Source organism: Caretta caretta, chromosome 2 (assembly GCF_965140235.1).
Source record: "Caretta caretta isolate rCarCar2 chromosome 2, rCarCar1.hap1, whole genome shotgun sequence".
In the NCBI taxonomy this organism is placed as follows: Eukaryota; Metazoa; Chordata; order Testudines; family Cheloniidae; genus Caretta; species Caretta caretta.
In genome coordinates this window covers 153,742,837-153,766,010 of record NC_134207.1, presented here as the reverse complement: position 1 = coordinate 153,766,010, position 23,174 = coordinate 153,742,837, and the positions used below count along the sequence as shown (strand labels likewise).

Genomic DNA, 23,174 nt, shown 5'->3' with positions numbered 1-23,174 from the left:
GGCATGCCTCCAAGAGCATATGTTGAATGTTTATCTTAGTGTACAGCCATTTTACAAAATTCTACTTAAAATGTGATCAAATGAAAGGTAGGCATACCTGTGGGCCAGTGACCTGAAAGGTATCTTCTGCATGTATGCAAGTAATTTCAAGTGACTCTGTTCCAGAAACATGCCTCAACAAGCGACATGTCTAAGAAAAAAGTTAATATATTTTGAAGAGTAAATAATATTATAAATAAGATATATTAAAGAAGTGTACACAGCAGTAAAGTTTATTTTCTTTTCATTGCTGAGAAAAGGTGAAAACCTATCAGGTACAGTAAATTTTCCAGAAATTGCATCTGGTGTAGCAGATGTATGAATTATTGGGTCAGAATTCCAGCAAGGGGTTCAAGTGAAATCAAACCATGAAAACAAGGATCGAGCTATTTTCCCCTTTGCTTCTCCTTCCCCTTTGTCCTCCTAAACCTCAGGAATTTTTTAAGAAAAGAAGTTACATTTGAGTGTGTAACTGTCTGACCTTCAGGTCAGGTATTGAAAGTCACCAGGCCTCACAGTAACATTAACCTGATCATGCTTACATGCATTTGTGTTTCTGGTAGCAACACCAACATCTAGGTTGCTTAGCACTTTCCACATTAAAAATTCTTGCAACCTTTTTTTTGAGAAGGTCTAAAAACTTCGATCATTTGATGCAGGCCTGTGGATTTTGACAGGGAGAAAGCCCACAGGCCAGAGAAGTGCCTTTTCTATGTCCAGGGAAATTCTGGCTGAGATAGAAACTTTTGAAAATCATTATTTCTCTTCTGTGACTTACCTTGTCATCAAAATGTTGGTAGAAAGTCAAAGTAATACTGAATATAGACGTTTTAATGCAAGGTCAGGACTGTGCCACCACTAAATACCACTACATTGCACTGTGATCCCCAGGTGCAGGCAGCCTCTCAAAGGGTATGTCTACCCAGCAATAAAACACCCGCAGCTGGCCTGGGTCAGTTGACTTGAGCTCAGAGGGCTATAAAATTGTGATGTAGATGATTCCTCCAACAACAGCCCAAATTTAGCACATGGCTCCAGCAACCCATTTCCCCCCCTACCCATGCTGGGACAGCCTTCTTCTGCTTTCAGCTAATGTTAAGTCAAGTCCTGTAACTCAACACGCGCTGCAATGCTGAGGATTCAAGGTTCGGATTCTACTGATGGTGCATGATGGGAGGGGGCTGTTACAATTTTTTTTTAAACATTTTTCCATATTAAATCCACTCACATGACATTAAAAACATTATTTAGTTACAAAATCTAATACCTGAAAGTTAAATTCCAGAATTTATGTTGGCCGTGAAACCTTAATTCTGCATCCTTGTGGGTGTGCATTATGACACAGTCTTTAATTACTTGAGTACATTTTCCCCCCACAGGACCCCACCACATTCATCACACAGGATGGAGAGCACTCAGAGAATGAACTGGGGTTGTAGAGTGAATGAGGCTATTCTCTGTAGAAGTTGTCAGGTAGGTAGAGGAAAAAAAGGACAAGGGACTGCAGAAAGAGAAAAAATGGTCTTGCAGTTAAGGCAGGTGAATGTCACATGTGAGAACTCAGCTCTATCCATGCCTATGCCAAAAGACTTTCTGTATGATCAGGAGCAAGTCACAAACCAAAATGTTGGCAGGTGGCCCCTACTGTGCATTCCTCATTTTTCTGTGTGCACAACCTGAGATTCCTGGGGCCAGATTTGCACAAGTGCAGAGCACTGAACTGCACCTGAAGTTAAACTGAAGCTATGGTGGCCACTCTGCATCTCTGCCAGTAGGAAGAGTGGTCTATAGGAATGAGAGAAGTGTTGTGAATTAGGGGGCTCACAAGTTCTAATGCCTATCTCTGCCCGATTCAGTGTGAACTCTGGCAAATCTCTGTATCAATTGTCCCCATCTGTAAAATGGTGTTAATAATGCTCTCCTACTTCAGAGGAACTGTGTAAATAAATTCACTAATATTTATGAGTCACTCAAAAACTACAATGATGAGCACCCTAAAAAAGACAACAAGAAATTAATACTTATGTATTCACTGCAGGCTTTGGATAGTGTGCAGTAATTATGGCAGATGTCATACACAAAAATATTGAACAGCTGTCTCATTCCCAGAACACTTCCCATCCTGAATGAGGCAGGGGGTTGGTGGAAATACATATCTAAGTACATGATCATATATTATCAGTGCAAATACAACCTTAATTCTTTCCCCTTGTGTAACTGTAACCTTAACCCTGGCATTTCTTAACTTTCAAATGCTTGACTATAACAATCATTCTTTCAATGTGCATTTTTTGTATGTAATGATACTATTTTGTGTTCTTATTTTTTAAAAAATAAAATGTACAGGATATGCAATATCATCAAGTTGAAATATGGTCCTCATACCAGTATTTCCTGATGATTGTTTAATTTTCAAACGCAACAGTTTAATGCTCTATTACATGAGCTTTTGCATTTAATTTATCTGAGCCAACGTTCCCACTGAAGTCAATGGGAGCATAGAGTGTGCATCCCAGGACAACATTTGTTCTTATGTTCTTAACAGAAAACCAAAAGAAAGGAAAAAGTCTACAATACTCATCTCTACACCGATATCATACTGTAGATTCACAGTTGAATAAATATGAAAGATTAAGAAACTTGGCAACTAAGTAGAAGTAAATTCTGTAGAAGAAATTGTTGCACAAGAGCATTGCAATTATCCAATTAGTAGTCAAAGTATATAGTCCTCCGTAGCCAAGTAAATAACATAACTCTGTACTCAGAAAACAAAATGTCTTTCAGGAAGAAACTTAATCAGTAATTACTAGTCACATGAAAAACTTCAATTTCAAAGTTCATCTCATTTTGACTGATCTTTGAGCAAAACAGTGTCAAGTTGATCTTAAAGCATACTCTGAGCAAAATATATTCATTTTTGAGCAAACATTAAAAAGCAACAATTCACTTTTGGGCTGAGAAGGAACAGAAAATGTCAGCCCAAAAGAAGTTATGAGAAAGTTACAAATCCCCCCCTCCCCCTTTTTTTTTTTTGCTTGGGCAGTTGCGCTCTCGGAGCTTGGGGTGGTGAATTTTTTGCTTGGGGCAGCAAAAAACCTAGAGCCGGCCCTGGCACTCTCACAAGCACAAAGCTCTCTACCTTTCAGTTTGGTATGTTTATTAGAAGCTGGATTAATCTAAATGCCACATTTAGAAGTTATCCCCAGTGCTTCAGACACAGATACAGCAAAAGCAGATGTTAAAGTGGAAATAAAAATAGAGTACTTACTTATTTTGTGTGTGTCTGTATTTTATATTATATATATTTTATTTTATATGCATATGCATCCTTAAAGTTAAGCTCCTGAATTCACATTTAGGAATTTGCCTGATTTTAAGAATGCTGAGCACCTAAAAACTCCCACTGAAATCAATGGAAGTGCTTGGTTGCTTAGTATTCTTGAGAAAATAGGCAAGTGTTTAAATCTGGATTTAAGAGCCTAATTTTAAGCTCCTATTTATGAAAATCTTGGCCCCAATAGGCAGTCACAGAGGCCCCCAAAAATCAGGCAATGAGGTTCCTGTGCCCACAGCAAGCAGCAACAGGAACTGTGCAGGTGGGGCAGTGGGTCCAATTCTATAACAGTGGACCCAAATGTTTGGTGCAGTGAGGAAACTCATGCTTCACTCAGACACTATCTTCCAGGAGAATGTAGAGTCCAGAAGCGCCAGAGGTACATTCTATAGGTTAAAACACAAAAGACACCCTGAAGAACAGTTCATTTAGATAGATTTTGGCACTTTTTACATTAAATCTATTTGAAAATAAAATGAACTCACCTCAACAAGCTGCTCTTTCTGCTCTGATAGCTTACAAGTATATTCTGCTATAGCTTCTAGATTTCCTTCTACTCCTGTGATTTTTAATGCCTTCAAAACCATGTGATCTGCATGGTATCTTAGCAGGTCTGCTGCCAATGATGTGGCTGCATGGTGAAGCTTCAGTAGTCGTAAGGAAAAGAGAAAACAAGCATTGAAAGATAAACAACATGTGAAGCTAATCTACAATAAAAATACTTTAGTGATAGTAAATTCAGCAGATGACCAAGAGGCAGGAATTTAAAAAAAAAAAAAAAAAAGAAGCTTACTGATACTAAGTTCAGAGGAAGTCTGCAAAGAACGTTTGTACCTCAGGGGCCTTACTCTGCAATTTTTACTCAAATACACAGACTAAAATCCACTCCACCCTCAAAAAAAGCTGAGTATTCAAGCCTTTTGGGGGCAGACAGAAAAACAGTTGGGGCAGGCCAGGGTATAAGGATATTGCGGCCACCAGCTATGCGTGAACAAGGATCAGTGGTCCAGTTTTCATTTTTGCCTTTTTATTAGTGCCTTCACATAAACTTACCTACAGTACTTCTGTCTACCTAAATTCCTGCTATGTTTTCAATCAACTGTAGTATTCTTCATTTCTCACTGTAAACTCTTAGGTAATGTTGACCTGCGCTATTTAATATTGCCATGTTTTAACCAGAGCTGGGTTCATTGCAGTGATTAATAAAATGATTCTTGCAAACATATTGCTTGTATCACATGAGGGACTGGCAGCATAATTTTGGCAGCGTGCCATAATCTCTATACATGCTAAGGCTAGGTCCCCACTACTATTGTACTGATCAGCTAACTTTAAATAGAATTTCATGAGGCAAGCAAAAGGCATGTCCTCTGTCCCAAAGCAATCTCCCTACTGAGTTTATAAAGTGGTCTTTAAACAATGGAGGTATTATAACTTCGGAAAATTGAATCTTTCATAATGAAAATTGTAAGGCAACCTAAATATAGGGGTTGCTGCAAAGTTTTGGAACCCTCAGAAGCAGAAATAGCCTGGATCCTGATGGATCAATTTATAGAAACAGGGGATGTGGGAGCGTGTAGCAGGTCAGACTTCTCAGCCACACCCAGGACCCAGAACCTGGCCCCAGAGGACCAATCCCCCTTTACTACTTCACAGGTGCAGGATAAGAAGCCCTGGAGCACAAACAGCTGGGAACCAAGACAGCACTAAGTTAGACTCACTTCTACTGAGAGGTGTTAATAGTTCTATAGCCTTCACAAACCCTTCATTAAGCAAGACTTCATTCCCTACAGAGAGGCTACAAAAGCTGGGAATGTAGAATGCAGATTTCTAATATGTCAAACCCAATGACACCCCGTTAGCTCCACTGCCTCTCAAATAATTTGCCGTATCTTTGACCTTAGCTACACTGTCAATAAAGCAGAGCTTCTCATGTTCCCATTGGGTACATGTATTATATACCCTCTTCTAGTGTTTGGTTTACAGAGGATAACTATTCTGTTGCTGCCAGGTAATTTAGTAAATCTTCGAACTTTAGTGGTAGAAGCCTGTGTTGCAGTGTTGAGAGGTTCAGGGTTCAAACTGTAGACATTACATTTGTACAAAACAGAGCTTGTTTTTAATTTTTTTTTTTAAGACCAACAATGGAAATATTAAAAATGACATTATAAGAAAGTTATTTAAGGTTGCAAAGTCAAGCACTTCCTATGCAAATTAAATCTGGCCCCTTTACACATATGCATTATGAGATAGTGTTAACTGCATGATCACATACTATTTTTAGTGCACAGGACGGATGGCGGTCAGGGAATAAGTCAGAATTGTGTGCAGAAGAAGCCCCTGCCTCGTTTGCTCTAGAATAGGCAGGTATATACAGAATGAGATAGGTGTCTTGTGGTTAAAACAGGCGAATGTCGCACAGGAGAACTCTCTTCTATTGTTGTCTCTGCCACAGACTTCCTTATGATGAGCAAGTCACATCAAAATGTTGGCCGGAGGCTACTATCTGTGTGTTCCTCATTTTCTGGGTGCCCAATTTGACACACCTGGGGTGCGTTGAGCAGTCGGTTGCAAATTAAGTCAAACTGAAGCTGTGTATGCTCAACAGCTCTGGATGGAAGGATGAGGAAAGGGATGAGAGTCAGTCGGTTCGGAGTTCAAATTAGGGTTCTGCTAATGACTTGCAGCAGAACCTCTACTCCTAGGGGGAATTCTGTGCCAAAAAGTTAAAAATTCTGTGCACAGTATTTTAAAATACAGCAAAATTCTGTATATTTTATTTGTCAAAATAACAATATAATCATGCCAGTTTCAATTATTTTGGCAATTTATTTTAAAATATCTGTCCGCAAATATGTCTAACAATACAGACACAAAAAAAATTCAGAAAATGTTTTTTGACAAATAAGATTCTTTACTAGGCATATTAATACAGAACTTTGAGTAATTCATTTAAACTACAATACAGATACGTATTTCTGGCACCCCTCACAGAAGCAGTGCAAAGTCTTGGGGGGAGTCAGGGGTAACAGAGGAGCTGAGGGAGAGGAAAGGAGCCTGGGAGTGAACCTGGAGGGTTGTTGGGTGTGGGTGGGAAAAGCATGGAACAGGTTACTTTTCAGGGGGGAGAGGGGCGGGATTGTTAGAGAGTTGGGGAGCCTCCCCCATGCAGACTCCTAGCCTATGCCATTCAGTTAGGAATATCTGCCTCTGTCCCCGTGTGGCCCCACAGCCCACTTCCCATTCAGCCCCCGGCTCAATGCAGTCGCCCCACTAGATCCTGAGCCCGCGTCCTAGTCTGTCCCCACCACTAGCCGGTCTGAACCCCTGTCTGTGACACCACCCCCTACCTGCCCTGCGTACCCCTCTCTGTTTGTCTGGTGCACCCTCACCTGGCACCGCAGTGAGGAATGCGGCCTCTCCGGTTGGCTGCCCTCTCTTCTGGCACCACAGCAGCCCCTAGTGGACAAAAGCTGTAACTGCAGCACCTCTCCAGCAGAATCTATATTTTGCAGAGAAAAAAATCTGCAGGGAACACGACTTCTGCATGTGCAAAGTAGTGCAGAATTCCCCCATGAGTAAACCTCAGGCAAGTCACTTTGTTTCTCCAACAATAATTCTCTTATCTCCCAGGGAGTTGAGTAGATAAGTTCCTTAATATGTTTGTGAGGCACTCAGATACTAGAGTGATGAACACCATAGAAAAGACCATTAGGAAATCACTAATTCTGTATTCAATGCAGAATTTGAGTTGTGTGCAGTAAACAAGGCACAAACCCATCCACTGAATAAGGATAAACAAGAATACCAAACAGCTGCCTCATTCACTGAGCACCATCCACCCTGTGCACTGAACGAGGCACAGTTCCTATGGGGGAAAATAAAACAGCATATGATCATTAATTAAAGACTGAATCATAATACATATGCTCCAAAGATCAAATTGAGATTTCAAGATCAACCTAAATTCTGACACTTCTAACTTTCAAGATCTTGACTTAGCACGTAAAAAGCTATTTTAAAACAGCTTTTGTCTGTAATATTTAGAGTGCTTTTGAATTCTTCAAGATAAAAATGTGCAGGATGTCAGATACTACTATGAATAATTGCAGTTCCTACAATAACTATCTTGGTAAATAATTAACTTCTAGTTTTTTTAGGCTGCATTTTAACAATATCTATTGTAGCAAGATACCTGAAAAAATGTTTTTGTAAGGCACATATTTAATGTATTTCATAGAGAAAATAAGGAAGTTTTCTTCTCAATTGCAATAAGTAAAATGCAAAGAAATTGCAAAAGCCATTTATTCAGTTTTCACAAACTACACGTGGATACTGTAATAATTACTGGTCAACATAACTCCTGGTTTCTTAAAAATCCTTTGAAGTAAGTACTACCTTTATATACAGTAAACTTTAATCAGAGCTATGTATGCATCCAAGAGCAAAATCTGGCACTAAACTGGCAGATTATATAGTGTTGTTGTAGCTGTGTTGGACCCAGGATATGAGAGACACAAGGTAGATGAGGCAATATCTTTTACTGGGCCAACTTCTTTTGGTGGAAGGTACAAGCGTCCGAGCTACACAGAGCTCTTCTTCAGGTTTGGGGAAGGAAGCAGAGTGTCTGAGCTAAAAAAATTCAGACAGAAGCTGGTCCACTAAAAGATATTACCTCACCTTCCTTGCCTCTCTGTGGATTATACATATATGCATTTGAAAATGTACTACTTGTTCCTGCTCCCTATGAAGAAGTTTTTAATGGACTTCTACAGCAGCGCTGGCTCTGAAATTCACTATAAATCAGATCCTATAAACATTTAATTATGCAAACAATCCTAAGTCTTAGAAGCGTCCCACTGATTTCTGCTCACTTGAGTAAGTGTTGCAGGATAAGATTCTATGATACTACCTACAGGCATAAAGTTAAGACGATCAGAGTGTTCAGCTGAGTCAACAGAACTATTCACAGCATGTAATGTGATGTTTATGCCTTTGCAGAGTCAGGGCCTTATTTTGTATTACACATGAAAATAAAGGAGGTTCAAAATCTTCTTCAGATTGTGTTTATATAAGCTGTACTTACTTCTCTTTTGAGTTCATTCATACACTGGCATGTTTTTAGTATGGCTACTTCCAAGTCTTCTGTGATATCCTTTGTTTTCTGGCTTTGCTACAAGGAAAAGAGAATCAAATATTTAAAAAAAAAATACCCCAAACGATGTACAAATTATCCCAGGCTGTGTTAATGCAGTAATCCAGTTTTAAGTACATTTTCTTTTTTTTTTAAAAAAAGTTTTATATTAAGAATTCATTATTACTACTGCATTTGTTTATTCATCACTGAATCAAGAGTCTATTAAAAAAAACAATTAATGATGCCACACCATCAACTTTATTTTTATTCAAGAAGGATTTTTCAGGTTTGAACATTGTGTCCTTTCTGAGAAAAAGAGGGCTTTTTTATTTAGTATGAGCTATCAAATCTTTATGCCTGAACCATCCTGTTAGACTAGCTACAGCTATTCCAGTTTTTAAAAGCCCACAGGAGTAGATTTTATAAAAACCCTCATTATTTAAAAAAGACTAATTCACCAAATTAATGTTTGTCATTTAAATTCAAGAGGTTTATTTAATAAATAATAGAGAATCTTTTTCTATGCCCTACAAATTTCAATTGTTCATGTAACGTAAGAATTATTGTTATGAATCTTTCATTCAATTTATACAAAAAGAGTGCTTTCGGGTTTGGAATTTGTGTGCATTTGCAAAACAAGACAACCTGCACAAAAGTGAAGGAGGATGCACATGGGGGCGGGGGGGAAGAAGGTAGGAGCTAAAAAGTTTCTCTTTCTCCAAAACTTGATGGGGGGGGAAAAATTATCTTAATTAAGAGCATCAGCACAAGATGGATGTGGTCAGAGAGAGAGAGTCAAGATAAGGTTTAAATCTAACAGCTACAAACAGATCAACAACACAGATTCTGGATTGTGTGTGGCATAATTTTTTTTTAAAAGGCATAGCCGCTCAGTCTGATAATGTATCTTTTAAAACACATCTTAAACCAATATTCCTGATTGTTCAGTGTCTCTTGAATTTCTTTATACTTTCTTTCAATTGCCTTCCCCAGAAATGTACTCCATAACAGGCAAAAAATTAAATTAAAATGGAGTTTGTAATGTTTGTTTTGGGGATAATTACAATATTCTTGTAATGCTTTTTCCCTTATGTTTCTGATATGTTCTCTCAAATTTAGCTCCTGCTTAAAGCAATTTTTTGTCTGTCAGAATGTGACACGCTGGCTCAACTGAAAAGAAAGTCTCGGGAATGTCTAAACTCCTATGGTACTGGGTGGATTTGCAGTACCATGGGAGTTGTATGTTTCAACAAGCCACTTTCATTAGAAGTTGTCAGTACCGATAAATGCCGAGTGCTTCAGAGGTAACCAAGTGGTATGAGATGGCAGTTTAGACTTCTGAGATACCAAGGGAGTCGTATGTCTAGGTTCTGAAGGTTACATACTAAAGTCTGTTGGTGTAAGCTTCTTGGAAGCAGAATGTTTCTCTCAGCTATCACAATCATGTTTAGATGATACTGAGGATGTTTTAGGTACTGAAGTATACTTGGTAGCATGACTCTTAGAAGTGTTACCAGTAACAAAAGGAGGCTGGAACCTCAGCAGTACCCAGCATGGGACCTCAGCACTCGTACAGTTGATTTTTGCAGAGACCAAGACTTTTTCCTAAAGTGGACTCTTTATGAGGAGAACTAAAACTCCTTTTTTTTTTAGGGGCCTTTCAAGAACCTTCTGATGCCGTTTCCAACAAAGGTTGGGGCAAACACAGTACTGAGGTGACTGGGGCACTAAGCTCACTCAGAGACCAATGTACAAGGGTGGGGGGGGAATCCTGGCCTGGATCCGAGACAGGGCAAAAACATTACATCATAAGTAAGGCTACGTTTATGTCATGGAGGAACTCCATGACATTCTCTGCTTCAGCCCCAAGGGCTGCGGGATGGTGGAGCTGGCAGCCAGCGGGGCCCTAGCAGAGTTCCAGCGACAAGCAACAGCAGCGACAGGCGGACCCCTGCAAGGTTCCAGCAACAGATGACGGACTCCTGAGGAAGCTCTCCTCAGGGATCTAGCGATGGGCGACAGCCTCATGCGGGGTGTGGGGGAGGAGCAGGATGCCTCGGACAAGCGGCTGGAGGTGTCCCGTTTTCTCTTTGGGAAATATGGTCACCCTGCAGCTTCCAACCGCCGCGGGCAGAAGGGGAACCCCACAGTTCCCAGCCACCATGGTAGCAGGGGAAAACATGGAGCTGCAGCAGCAGAAGTCATGGACAGGCCACTGCTTCTGTGCATTTTTGTTTAGTGTCCGTGACATGTCCATGATTTTTTTACTAAAAATAACCATGACAAAATCTTAGCCTTAATCATAAGAATCTCCCACTTTTGCCTAGCTCTGCTCTTAAAGTCTGAGCTAATATTGCACTTCTGCGGGACATGCATGTCCCCCAAACAACTAATGCATTGGAAATGTCTGCCACTGACAGGGATAGAGTCTCGTCAGGTGAGATAATGTTTAAATCCTAGAGATCCTGGCATATTCCCGCAACACATGCAACATTGAGAAAAATCTCTCCGTATGGGGAACCAGGAGAAGGAATAAACAAAAGTGAGACATTATGAAAGAAAACTTAACACGGATAACTACAACTAACACCAGAACTATAACTAAGAATTGCAAAGCTAAGCTTGAATAATAATAAAAGTTGGCATGATAGATCTCAGGCCAAGGTAGTTGAGAAGGAACCCATGAAGCCCTGTATATCCTTAGTAGAGGACATGAAGTTGTGAAGGGTGCATGCATGGGCTGAGCAGGTGCTGTTACCAAAAATCTCTGATCCAAGGTATATGCACGCCTCAAGTGGAGCACCCACAGGGACACTACTCAAACAAGAATCTTCCTTTCTTCTTCAAGTATTGGTTCCTATGTAGATTCATCGTAGGTGACTCCCAAGGATCATTTATTGAGGAGGCAGGTGCAAGGAAGTGCTCTGCACCACAGTTCATAGGATCACTGAACCAAAGGAAGCATCCTCAGCTAAGGCTTGCATCCGGGCATTGTGCCTCGTAAACATGTGAAAGGAGCCTTAGGTTGCTGCTTTACAGGTCTCAGGGAGTAGGATTCCTTGCAGAGAAGCTCACTCCAAGAAGGGAGCTTAAGTTCTGGTGGAATGAGCCCTGACAGACTGAGTAATGGAAGTGGATAACTACAGAGATCTTCTAAAGAGCCTTGCCTTGTCCAGGTAGAAGGATGGAGCTCTACATTCTGAGAGAGTGGTCTCCTGTCCTCCTATTATTGTCCCCCCCTCTCTCCTGGTAGGGGCGATAGCTGTTAAGGCGGCCATTTTCATCGATAAAAGTAAGAGGTGTGACAAAGTTCCTCCTCCGCCTTGGTGAGTCCTGGGCTTTTTGGTGGATTTGCTCACCTCAGAGGTTCACGGCAGCCTTCAGTTTGGCCGCTTCTGCTGTTCACTCAGCTAACCTCATCACTAGCCAGCATGGGGGAAAACGGAGAACAATCTCCGCAGTCTCTGTTGTCCCACCTAGTGGGTCAGGGACAGGCCAGATCCCTTTCCAAATTAGACCTTCCCTTCTGGTGTTGCTCAAAGACCAGGTCAACTCCTCCTGTGTCCGATCAGGAGTTGGAGGGATAGGGGGAACCGGGCCCGCCCTCTACACCAGGTTCCAGCCCAGGGCCCTGTGGATAGCAGCTGTCGACAGTGTCTCCTGAATCAGCTGCGTGACACCTACAACTCCCTAGGCTACTTCCCCCTGGTCTCCCCCCAGCACCTTCTTTATCATCACTGCAGGATCTTCCTCCTGAAGCCTGATAACGCTTGCACTCCTCAATCCTCCAGCAGCACACCTTCTCACTCCCTGCTCCTTGCATGCCCTCCACTAACTGATGGGAGGTCCTTTTTAAACCAGGTGTCCTGATTAATCTGCCTGCCATAATTGATTCTAGTATGTTCTTAATTGGCTCGCCTGTCTTAACTGGTTCTAGCAGATTCCTGATTGCTCTAAGGCATCCCCTGCTCTGGTCACTCAGGGAACAGAAAACTATTCATCCAGTGGCCAGTATATTGGCTTTCTACCAGACTCCTGTACCCCACTGGTCTGGGTCTGTCACATAGCGTACAGGAAGCCAAGTGATCTAGTGGCAGGTTCCTATCCTGCAAAAGCATCAGATTCGAATCTTGATACTGATGGGAATGTTCTGACAATGTCTTTTAAGAACATTGCTGATATAGAGTGGGTGAAAATTAAGCAGTTCACCACCACAGGATGAAAGGCTAAATGTACCCATAGCGAACTAATGTACAGGCCTGATGACTTCAAGTAGAGGAGAGGAGATTGTCCAGGACAAGAGGAAATCCAGACTCCTCCAGACGCAAAGCATGCATCTGGCTCTACAGGAAGAACGGCTTGCATTTGGTAACATAACACGTTCTTGTAGAAGGTTTCTTACTATTGGGAAAGACGGATTGAACCTACTCTGAGAAGAATTTCTAAGCTTGTTGCACATCCAAAAACCAGGCTGCCAGATGGAGGGATGGTTAGTCCTCCCTTTGCTCTGTGACAGCAGGTCCAGAAATGACTGCAGGTGAACGCACGGGGGGGAGGCTATCTGCACAGCCATCGTGAACCAGAACTGTTATGGCCACCATGATGCTATTAAAATCACTGTTGCCTTGTCCCACTTGATCTTTTAGAGGGTGCGATAGGAGGGGAATGGGAGGGAAAGCATACATCAGTGGGCCTGATCATTGCATCCTGTCTGGAGTCATGCCTCAGGGCATCTTGAGATCAACAGGCAGGGCAATGGTATTCCTGGATTGCAAAGAGGTCCCATGATGGGAATCCCCACTGATGAAAAATCTGCTGGACCACTGATGAGTGGAGTACCAACTCGTGATCCTCGCGAAAACCTTTGCTGAGAGAGTCTGCTAGGGAGTTCATTACCCCAGCAGGTGTACTGCAGAGAGGGTGATCTGATGCCGGATGCACCAATGCCAGAGCATGACTGTTTCCCTGCAGAGTGGGGTGGACCTTGGTCCCCCCATACCCCCCAGCTTTGTTATATAGTTAACAGTAGTTATGCTGTCCAACCTGACCCAGATGTTATTGGATTGGATAAAGGTCAAAAACTTTTTGCACACTTTGTGTTGTGCTCAAAGCTGAAGAAGGTGGATGTGGAGTGTGGACTCTGTGTCCTGGTACTGTGAGCTCATCCAGGAGTGCTACCCAGCCCAGCAGAGGCACTTGTAACAAGCGTTTGGGGGAGAGAGGGGGGCGATGGAAACAAACCGCTATATAAACATTGTCCCTCTTGTCTTATTATGGGAATGATGTCTGGAGACTGAGGAAATCGAGACACTTTTCTCTGCTTGGAGCACAAACCTTCCTCACCCAATCCCAGAGACCGCAATGGGGGGGTCACATAGATGCATGCAGCCATGTGACCTAGCAGGGATAGATTGTTGTCAGAGATGAAATGAAGTTAAATGAGGTCTCTCATCACAAGGAATCTGTTCGGTGGTAAGTAGGCCCTGGCTCCAGCTGAGTCCAGATTTGTGCCAATACATTCTATAGTTGTTGTCGGTATTAAAGTGGACTTTCCAGGATTTACCTGAAATCCCAAGGAATTACGCAGGCCAAATAAGGAGGTGAATGATGCCTATATCTCCTGAAGCAATCATCCCATGAGCAGCCAGTCATGTAGGTAGGGAAATATAGGGTGGTTCTGATGGCTGTGGTGGCCGCACACCAGCACCAAGACTTTTGTAAAAACAGTTGTCCAAGACAAGAGGAAATCCAAACTCCTCCGGAGACAAATTATGCATCTTGCACCACAGGGAGAACTGCTCCCATTTGGCAGCATAACACTTTCTTGTAGAGGGTTTCCTGTTACTGGGAATGACAAGGACATTCTTCAAAAGGCCAGAGTAAAACCTTGTACTGGAAATGCTTTACGCCCACAGTGAAACGCAGGAATTTCCTTGGCACTGGATGGTATCTATATGGAAATACACGTACTTCAAATTGAGAGCCGCACAGTCACCTGCATTCAGGGAGGGGATTATAGTGGCCTGGGTAAAATCATCCTGAATGGCAGATGAAAATGTTCAGCTGCCTGCGGTCTAGGATGGGTCTCCAGCCAATTAGAAAGTATTTGGAGTAAAAGCTCTTCCACCCACTCCTGTGACAAGGGGGTAGAGGCTCTACTGCCCCTAACTAGACTAAAGAGTCCAGCTCCTTGCTGAGAATCCTCTCGTGAGAACTGTCCCTGAATAGGGATGAGGAAGGGGTTTTTGAGGAGGGGAAGCAGGAATTCAATCATGCACCAGTTGCAATGATGTCTAAGACCCATTTGCCTGGTATTATACACTGCTATGTCAGAAGGAAATGAGCCAGGCGGCCACCAAAAGGTTTGACGGAGACTGGTTGATAGCTCTCGAGTGTTCCATCAAAATGTCGTCTTGGTAGGCAGCTGAGTCCAGAGAGGGTATGCTGGTGGTGTAATGTCTACCACACTGCACACTCTGGTGTTTTCTTGGTGGCTCACAGATCTTCTAGTGGTAGCACAGCTGAGGGATTGGCCAGTATCTGTGCGGTAGTGACTTAGAATATTTCACGTGAGGAGCCAAGATGTATAATTGCAAGGAGCAGAGGCATACTAATCCTTAAAGGTATAAAGTGACATACCTTCTCTCACTGAAAAGGTTGTTACCCTCAAAGGGGAGATCTTCAGTTGTCTCCTGGACCTCCACTGGGAGCCCAGAGGGCTGCAGCCAAGAGGCCCACCACATAACCACTGAGGTTGCCCTGACACAGGAAGCCATATCCACTGTATCAAGTGACAATCTGTCTACCAGCTTCCCTTCATTTAAGACAGACCCCAGTTTCAGGCGACATTCCAGTGGTACTAAACTGATGATCTCTGACTGTGTGGCGTAATGAATAAAATCATATTTTGACATGAGTTCTTGGTAGCTCACAATATGGAATAGCCTGGATGACAAAAAGTTCTTTATGCTGAAGTGATCTAGTCTCTTGGTATCCTTGTCCAAAGGGGCAGACTTGGGTTGAAGTCCCTTGTCATCTAAGTGGTCATGGAGGAGAACAAAGTTCAGGTTACAGTTTAAAACCAATATCCCGCCCCTTTGGAGGGAACAAAACATTTTTTCTCAGCCCTCTTTGACAGCTGCTGTGTGCCACATATCCCTAGCAGGCTCCAAAATGGCCTAGGGAGAGCCACATAGGAAGGAGCTATGGACTGAAGAATGTCCATGGGTGAGATCCTGAACCTTTTTCAGCAATCCTCATCAGCAGTTCTTAGCACTGTCTGTTCTCATCCGGAAGGGAGGGAGAGGCCAGCACCACTGCCTCATCCAGAGAAGATGATGCTGTCAGCACACCTGCCAGCACACTGGCTGTTCTTGCTTCCCCACTTTCTCTGAGAGGTGTGAGGCTCCTTTCTTAGAGGCGCTGTCTGCCAAAAGTTGTGCCCTGGGTTCTCACAGTCTGGAGCTCGATGACATGGATCCAAACAGCTCCTGTGTGGCCAATGGGTGGGATCATATGGGTATGGAGGTGGGCCCAATTGGGGGGGGTACCACTTATCTCTAGCTCCACAGTATGTGTCACTGGGATGTAGGGGCCTCTGGACTGCTGTCCCAGGTACCATCTGTCTTGTAGCACCACAGTCAAAGGCATATCTCAGCAACCAGCAGTTTGACATTGTCAAAGCACCCATGGGCCAGCCACTGTTTGGGACCATAGAATGACATGTGGATGGTGTAATGATGCCTCTCACCAGAACCAGGTTTAACAGGATCAGCAACTCAGGGTCTGGGTAAGGCACCAGGTCCTTGAGAAGGGTGTAATGAGGTTTAGTGGGAGAACTGGCTGGGGTCTTCAGAGAGGTTGGTCTGCTGGTGCGAGCGTGGCCACGGTGGCCCTTAGTGCAGCGTGGTATGGCCGGCGCAAATGGCAAGTGATCCTTTCTAACTACAACTAAACTAACTTGCATGTCAAAGTCTGGGCTAATGTTTGAGGGCTATGGACATAGGAGGGCTCTGTCTCAGATCATAGCCAACAGAAAGGATCTGGAGATCAGAGAGGAACTCAACAGTAACAGAAATTTGTCAGGACCTTCAAGGAGAGGGGTGGGTGTCACTTAGCCCATGAAAAGTAAGCCCTGCAAGAGAAGAGAATTTGGGGGATATGAGCTGGGGAGACGAAAGATGCTCCAGATACATTAAAGTCATTACAAGAATCTGATCAGTGGGGATCTCGCTGAGAACGAAGGCCTTCTGGTAGGTGAGCTGAGGCGGGGACAGAGATCGCGGCAAAGAAGACCTGCAACTGCGGTCCGATGCCCGAGGGTGTTCCGCGAGTCTATGTTGCTGCACTCTGGTGGACTTGCCCTTCGGTGCTGGGGGCAGGGCCGACTCAGTCCCTTGGCGTGGCACCTGTGGAGCTGGTCGGCTTTGCTCTTTAGCCACCGGAAAAACTTTGGGCTCTGAAGGCCCCACTGTGGGCTGGGAGCTCCTGCCACTGCCTGGGGTGGGGGGGCAGGTCCCTGATCGGGCTTGAGGGTCTGACCGCCGCAATATCCCCTTGAAGCCCCAAAGTGGGCACATTGCCCGTAAGCCCACAGTCCTTCGGCGCCAAAGGGCTCCGCTTCTTCTGCCACTTCCTGGGCACCAGTGAGGGGGAGCGGTCTGAGCCGAGTCTGGTGCTGGTAGTGCGCTCCACACCAAAGCTGATCCACTCAGCATGGGGTCAGCCGTGGAGGACTCCAGCGCAGGACAAAGAGCCAATTCCATTAGGAGAGTCCTCAAGTGGATATCCCACTCCTTCTGGGTACGAGGGCGAAAGGTTTTACAAATATCACACTTGTCCTTCCTCGGGCTTTCTCCCAGACACTTGAGACGACTGTCGTGTAGATCGCTGATGGGCATCGGTCTACTGCATGTTGAACATGACTTAAAGCCGAGAGAGTGGGGCATGCCCTGCTTGGGATGAAGTCCCAGATGGGACTCTAACTGCTAACTAACAACTATACTTAACAGTTACTTAGGTAACGCTATCAACAAACTGTTTACAAAAAAGGCTCTAAGGCACGAAGTCCACTGTGGACAAGATGAAACCGCTAGCCTTTGCTACGCAAGTAAAGGCACTCGGACTAACCACTATGGGCAGTAAGAAGGAACTGAGAGCAGGGCCAGCGGCACCTGATATACCGCTGCGTGAGCGCACTACTCCAGAGGGCGCCACAGCTGGCCCTAAGAATACCACTAAGGCAGAAATCTCTGGCAAAACCCAAAATGGAATTGACATGAGCAAGTACTCAAAGAACTTTAAAACAAACAAACAAAAAATAGGATAGATTGTGATCTCATCACGTGACTCCGTGATCTGGAGTATGGGCCTAGAAGGCACATCCCTTAATCAAGCCCTGAAAGGGGCAAATACAGGATGGAATATACTACATCTCCCATATATTATGGGAAATCAGTACTGGCAGACACAGAACCCGAGTCCCTTCTGCTCAGATATACAATGCATCCTAAATGCAAAATCCATTAAACTGAACCCCATAAGGCCATCTTTTACTGGAGTCAAGAGGAAGAATGGAAACTGAGGGAGAAAGTCTAAGAAATATCCCTTCCATAGGGTATACAAAGTATCTTTGTCCTGAACAAAGAAAAGCCAAGGAACTGAAGCTTTCTAAACTGCTGTCAGACTTCAGTGACTACTAGTACAGTGCTAGTAAAGCTTTATCTTGCTTAGGACTCCCCAGAAGCATCTGCAAGAGGACTTTAAACATGAAGCAATAGAGGAAAGAAAAAAAGATCTTTTAAGCTGCTTCCCCAGGACAAAGGCATTTAAAGCTGGGGTAAGCTCTACCTGAAAATTGTGGCTGTCCTTGTTTATGCTTGAGATTTGCACTGGTCCAGCTACATTGCCAAATTCCCAGTGTGGACATGGTCTTAGTCTGTGATTCCTTTGCGTAGCACCTGACTTTCTATCAGGGTTGGAAGGGACCTCAGGAGGTCATCTAGTCCAACCCCCTACTCAAAGCAGGACCAATCCCCAATTTTTGCCCCAGATCCCTAAATGGCCCCCTCAAGGATTTGAACGTTCAACCCTGGGTTTAGCAAGCCAATGCTCAAACCACTGAGCTATCCCTGCCCCCCTCCCCTGCTTTCTGTAATGCTACTTGTGTATTCTTCGACATGCGAGTATGAGTGACATATGATCCTTGTTCAAAAGCTTTAAATATCAGTCCATAATTTTTTGTAAAAAGTAAACTGTAAGTAAGGTTTCTAATTAGACTACAGATTAACCCAGAGATGGGCAAACTACGGCCCGCGGGACCGTCCTACCCAGCCCCTGAGCTCCTGGCCGGGGAGGCTAGAACCCGGCCCCTCCCCGCTGTTCCCCCTCCCCTGCAGCCACGCAGGCAGTGCAACTTGTGCCTGCCCACTTCCAGGCTTCCCAATAAGCCTGTCCTGCCACTCTGAGAGGCATGGTAAGGGGGTGGGGGGAGGGAGGTGTTGGGTACGGGGTTCGGGGGGGGCAGTCAGGAGACAGGGAGCAGGGGGGTTGGATGGGGGTGGGGTCCCGTGGGGTTAGGGTGTCCCGGGAGGGGTGAACAGGGAGCGGGGGGGGGGGCAGTCAGGGGACGGGGTCCTGGGGCGGCAGTTAGGGATGGGTCCCAGGAGGGGGCAGTCAGGGGACGGGGTCCTGGGGCAGCAGTTAGGGATGGGTCCCAGGAGGGGGCAGTCAGGGGACAAGGAGTGGGGGTTGGTGGATGGGTCGGGGGTCCCGGGGAGCCTGTCAGGGGGCGGGGGTGTGGATAGGGGTCAGGGCAGTCAGGGGATAGGGAGCAGGGGGGTTGCATAGGGGGTGGGGTCCCGTGGGGGTGGTTAGGGGCAAGGGTTCCTGGGAAGCGGTCAGGGGGCAGGAAGTGGGAGGGGGCAAGGACCAGGCTGTTTGGGGACCCACAGCCTTCCCTAACCAGCCCTCCATACCATTTCACAACCCCGATGTGGCCCTCGGGCCAAAAAGTTTGCCCACCCCTGCATTAACCCAATATCTTCCAAAGTGTGGGACACAGCCTGGGAAAGCACAGAGGAGTCTACTCGAGAGAACCCAGGCCTCTCAATTATTTTCCAGAGCCTCAGCTTCCATTAAAAACATCAGTCTCCACCTGTTAAGATTAGGAAGAAAACCTTGAAAATGTGACCCAAATATGAGCGTGATGTCTGTCCATTTGAGGCACCTTACAGACTAACAAATTTATTTGAGCATAAGCTTTCGTGAGCTACAGCTCACTAACACGGCTGCTACTCAAAAACCTGTCCATTTGAGTGGACACTCATTCTGAGCAGACTTTCAACATTACATCGGAGGGCTGATAGGGCTGCACAATTTTTTTCATATTCCTGAAAGGGAATTTAGCTTTCAAAAGTTTTGAACGTTCTGGATTAGCCTGTACACGGAATTTCAGTGAAACAAAAAAAACTGACCACCTCTACCAATTTAAAACCTCCACCAGTAACAAAAATATTTTTGAACACTAAAAATACTGGAAAAGTAGGACACATGACTAGGTGTTCCATTAGTATATTTTAATTTAAAATATTCCACTGGCTACTACTTTTGTTTTTAATTAAGAAGCTAATGCTCTTTTTTTGGAAGAGAGAAAATAATTAAAAGAATTACTGTTGAGTAATGAGATAATCAAGTAAGGAGCTACAACGGTCTCTGAAAAGAATGCCATGCAATTGTTCACCGCAAGGATGGTAGCCAGAATTCAGAGCATTATGGGGGCAGAGAAGGAGATAGACTAAAACAATGGAAAACTACATTGCTCTTGCAGCCTTGAGGATATTTTAGAGGACTGGGGTGGAGGTTGCTATAAAGAACTGCTTTTTGATATATTACATGCATTCTGTTTTCTTAAACCAAAAAAGACGAAAAGTCTAAAAAATATGTTTTTCTTTCCAAAGTATAGATGAAAAGATTTACTTTGCTAAAAAGCTCTTACAGCTTGCATCCACACTGAAACCAGCTGCTCTAGTTCCATTTTAGCCTGCTTGGACTGCTCCAAGATGCGTTCTCTGTGTTCATGGCTGGTGTAGGCAGAATCAGTAAAATCTTCTGTGTGTTCCAGAATGAGTTCCAGCATTGTTGAAAGATTCTCCTTAGAAAGAAAATAAAGATTCTCCCGAAGACCTTCCACCTTATTCTGTAAAAGATAAAATTCAGTTCCCTGTGAATCACTCATGTAAATACAGATAGTGCATGTATCGTGCCTCTTCTCCCACCCTTCAGCTTTCCTTTAGCCTATTGTTCTCACTTTCTGCCAATGAGAAATTATTTTCCCCACCCACAGCCATCCATTTTGTTTCTTCACCTACTAGCACCATTAGCAATGTTATTTGTATCTCACCACTGAAACAAACAGCAAAGTTAAGCATATTTCAATATTTCTGTGCTATAATAGTTCTGCTGTGAATAGGAAGATAAACCCAATCTAGTGACTGTTGCTAAACATAATGTGGTATTCATGTTTTGTTTGGTCTTTTACACACCCTCCTGCATTCAAAATTTTTATAAAAATTTTACATATAGTAAAGTGCATATTCTTGGGCAGCCGCATCATGGGAATCTTGACCAAATTTTAGGTGCAGGGATATAGAAAGAAGAGTAGCACAACCTCCAGGGAATGGATATATCAGATAAAATCAAAGTCAGGATGCAAAGGGCCAAAAGAGCCTCTCCCCTGATTGCCATCCTGAGGAATAAATCTTCGGCAGGACAGACTCAAGTGTTCAGCTAAGACATCCATTTAATCAGAAACATGTTCTCAGGGGGATGTGATATCCAATGGAATTTTAGCAGAGCAAGATTAAATGAGCAGAAGAGATGATTTTGGATTGGAACAATTTCTTCAAAATGACAGTTTGCTCTTTTACACTCTTTTCACAGAAGGGTGATGTTTTTAGTGTGTAGCTTTTAAAATGTTAGAAGTTTAATTACCAATGATCAACTAGGAGCTTCCTTAGTCCACCTCCTAATGACTTATTTTAGGGAAACGCTGGCTGCGACATTATGGGTACATCTACACAGCACACTAAGCCCAGACCTGTGTGACCCATGCCTGCAGACTTGGCATTTCCACGTCTGCCCTTGAACATCCACAATGCATTAGAAACCCAGGCCTAACAGCCATGCTGGAGCATCCATACTACAATAAGCAGACCCAAGTCAAAGCTTCAGCTTTTGTGGGTGTGTGGGCTATTGCACTTTTGCCAGCTGTAGCTGTTCTAGGGCTTGGTTCACAGAGGGTGTTGGGAGAACTTGTCTGTCTATCCCATGGAAGTTAATTGAGTGTGTTTTCGGTGGTCTTACCCCATGAACACATCCTATCAACCTATTTTGTGTCCATATATTCCCAGCAGCCAGAGGAGATAGGGGTACTGTCATTTCAGTAACAACTCAGCTGATGCTGCTTATGCCTCTTGCCTTAGCCGCAGATTTCCCCTATTTATACCAGTGCTTCTGGAGAAGGGCCGCAAGCACAGACTGGTGGGATCACATTGTCATGCGGACATGGGAATGACCAACAGCAGGTCCTGAACTTTCGCATGAAGAAGCAGATGTTCCAGAGGTTTGTGATCAGCTTTCCCTATCTTCCAGCACCAGGACACCCATATAACAGAGGTCATGCTGGTCCAAACACAGGTCGCTATAGCCATAGGTATGCTGGCTACCCCAGACTGCTACAGTTTGGAATTGGCAAATCAACTGTGAGGATTGTTGTGGCAGAGATTTCTGAGCAGAGGATGTACCCAAAGGTGATGGGCATTACAAATGTTCCTGAAATAATTGCTGGCTTTCAGTTAATGAGTCTTCCAATCTGCGCCGGGACCACAGAGGGACTCATGCCTATAAATTATACACTGGAAGCATGAGTACAAACCACAAAGTACTACTCCATCGTTATTCAGGCCCTGGTCAACCACAGGGGCAGATTCATGGACATTAATGTTGCATGCACTGGCATGGTGCATGATGCCGGGGTCATGGAGAAGATGGGACATTATTCCCATTGAATGACATGCTGATAAATGGAGTCACTGTCCCTACTGTTATTCTAGGAGATCCCACTTACCTGTTGCCATGGCTTATGAAACCATATCCTCATTTCAGAGGACCTAGCAAAAGAAGATTCAGCTACACACCTCAGTAGCTATAGGAAGGTCCTGGAATGGAACGTTAACATTGTTGACTTGCTGCTTTATTCACTCTCTACATTGTTCTGTTGTCCCCCTGATCTCCAACACTGCCATCTGCTTGGATACAGTTTTGTAGACATGATTATTTCTTGTGCTCTTGACGAAGTTGAATGTTTTGCTCTCCTTGCACTAGAGTTTTACTAGAATCCAGCTCCGTTTCTCAGGCCAGCTGGCAATGTGCTTGATGCAGGACTTGATCTTACTGCTGGCCGTTCAAATACATGCTGGCATTGATTGTGTTTTCAGCTGAGCAGTCCATGTGGAAGTGAAGGGTTAAATGCCAAACAGCTGCATTTGAACCAGGACGTTGCTTTCAGTTCCTGGGAAGTGAGTGGAAAGCTTTGGGATTGAAGGGCTAGGAAGCACAGCCGCAGAGGACTGTGGGATATCATTGTTGGATTCTGAATCTGGCAAC

General features: G+C 44.1%; 1 protein-coding gene across 4 annotated transcripts in view; it reads right to left on the bottom strand.

Annotated features, from left to right (window-relative positions):
* CTNNAL1 (catenin alpha like 1) overlaps nucleotides 1-23,174 on the bottom strand; it is a 123,464-nt gene that overhangs the window by 42,170 nt on the left and 58,120 nt on the right. For 3 of the 4 annotated variants that reach the window (XM_048839457.2, XM_048839461.2, XM_048839462.2), the window contains exons 7-10: nucleotides 20,506-20,706; nucleotides 8,460-8,546; nucleotides 3,859-4,017; nucleotides 98-190 (exon numbers count right to left, since the gene is read on the bottom strand). In XM_048839457.2, the coding sequence (XP_048695414.1) occupies nucleotides 98-190; nucleotides 3,859-4,017; nucleotides 8,460-8,546; nucleotides 20,506-20,706 (540 nt within the window). The remainder of the gene's footprint in view (nucleotides 1-97; nucleotides 191-3,858; nucleotides 4,018-8,459; nucleotides 8,547-20,505; nucleotides 20,707-23,174) is intronic. The other variant, XM_048839459.2, reaches the window with a different exon arrangement.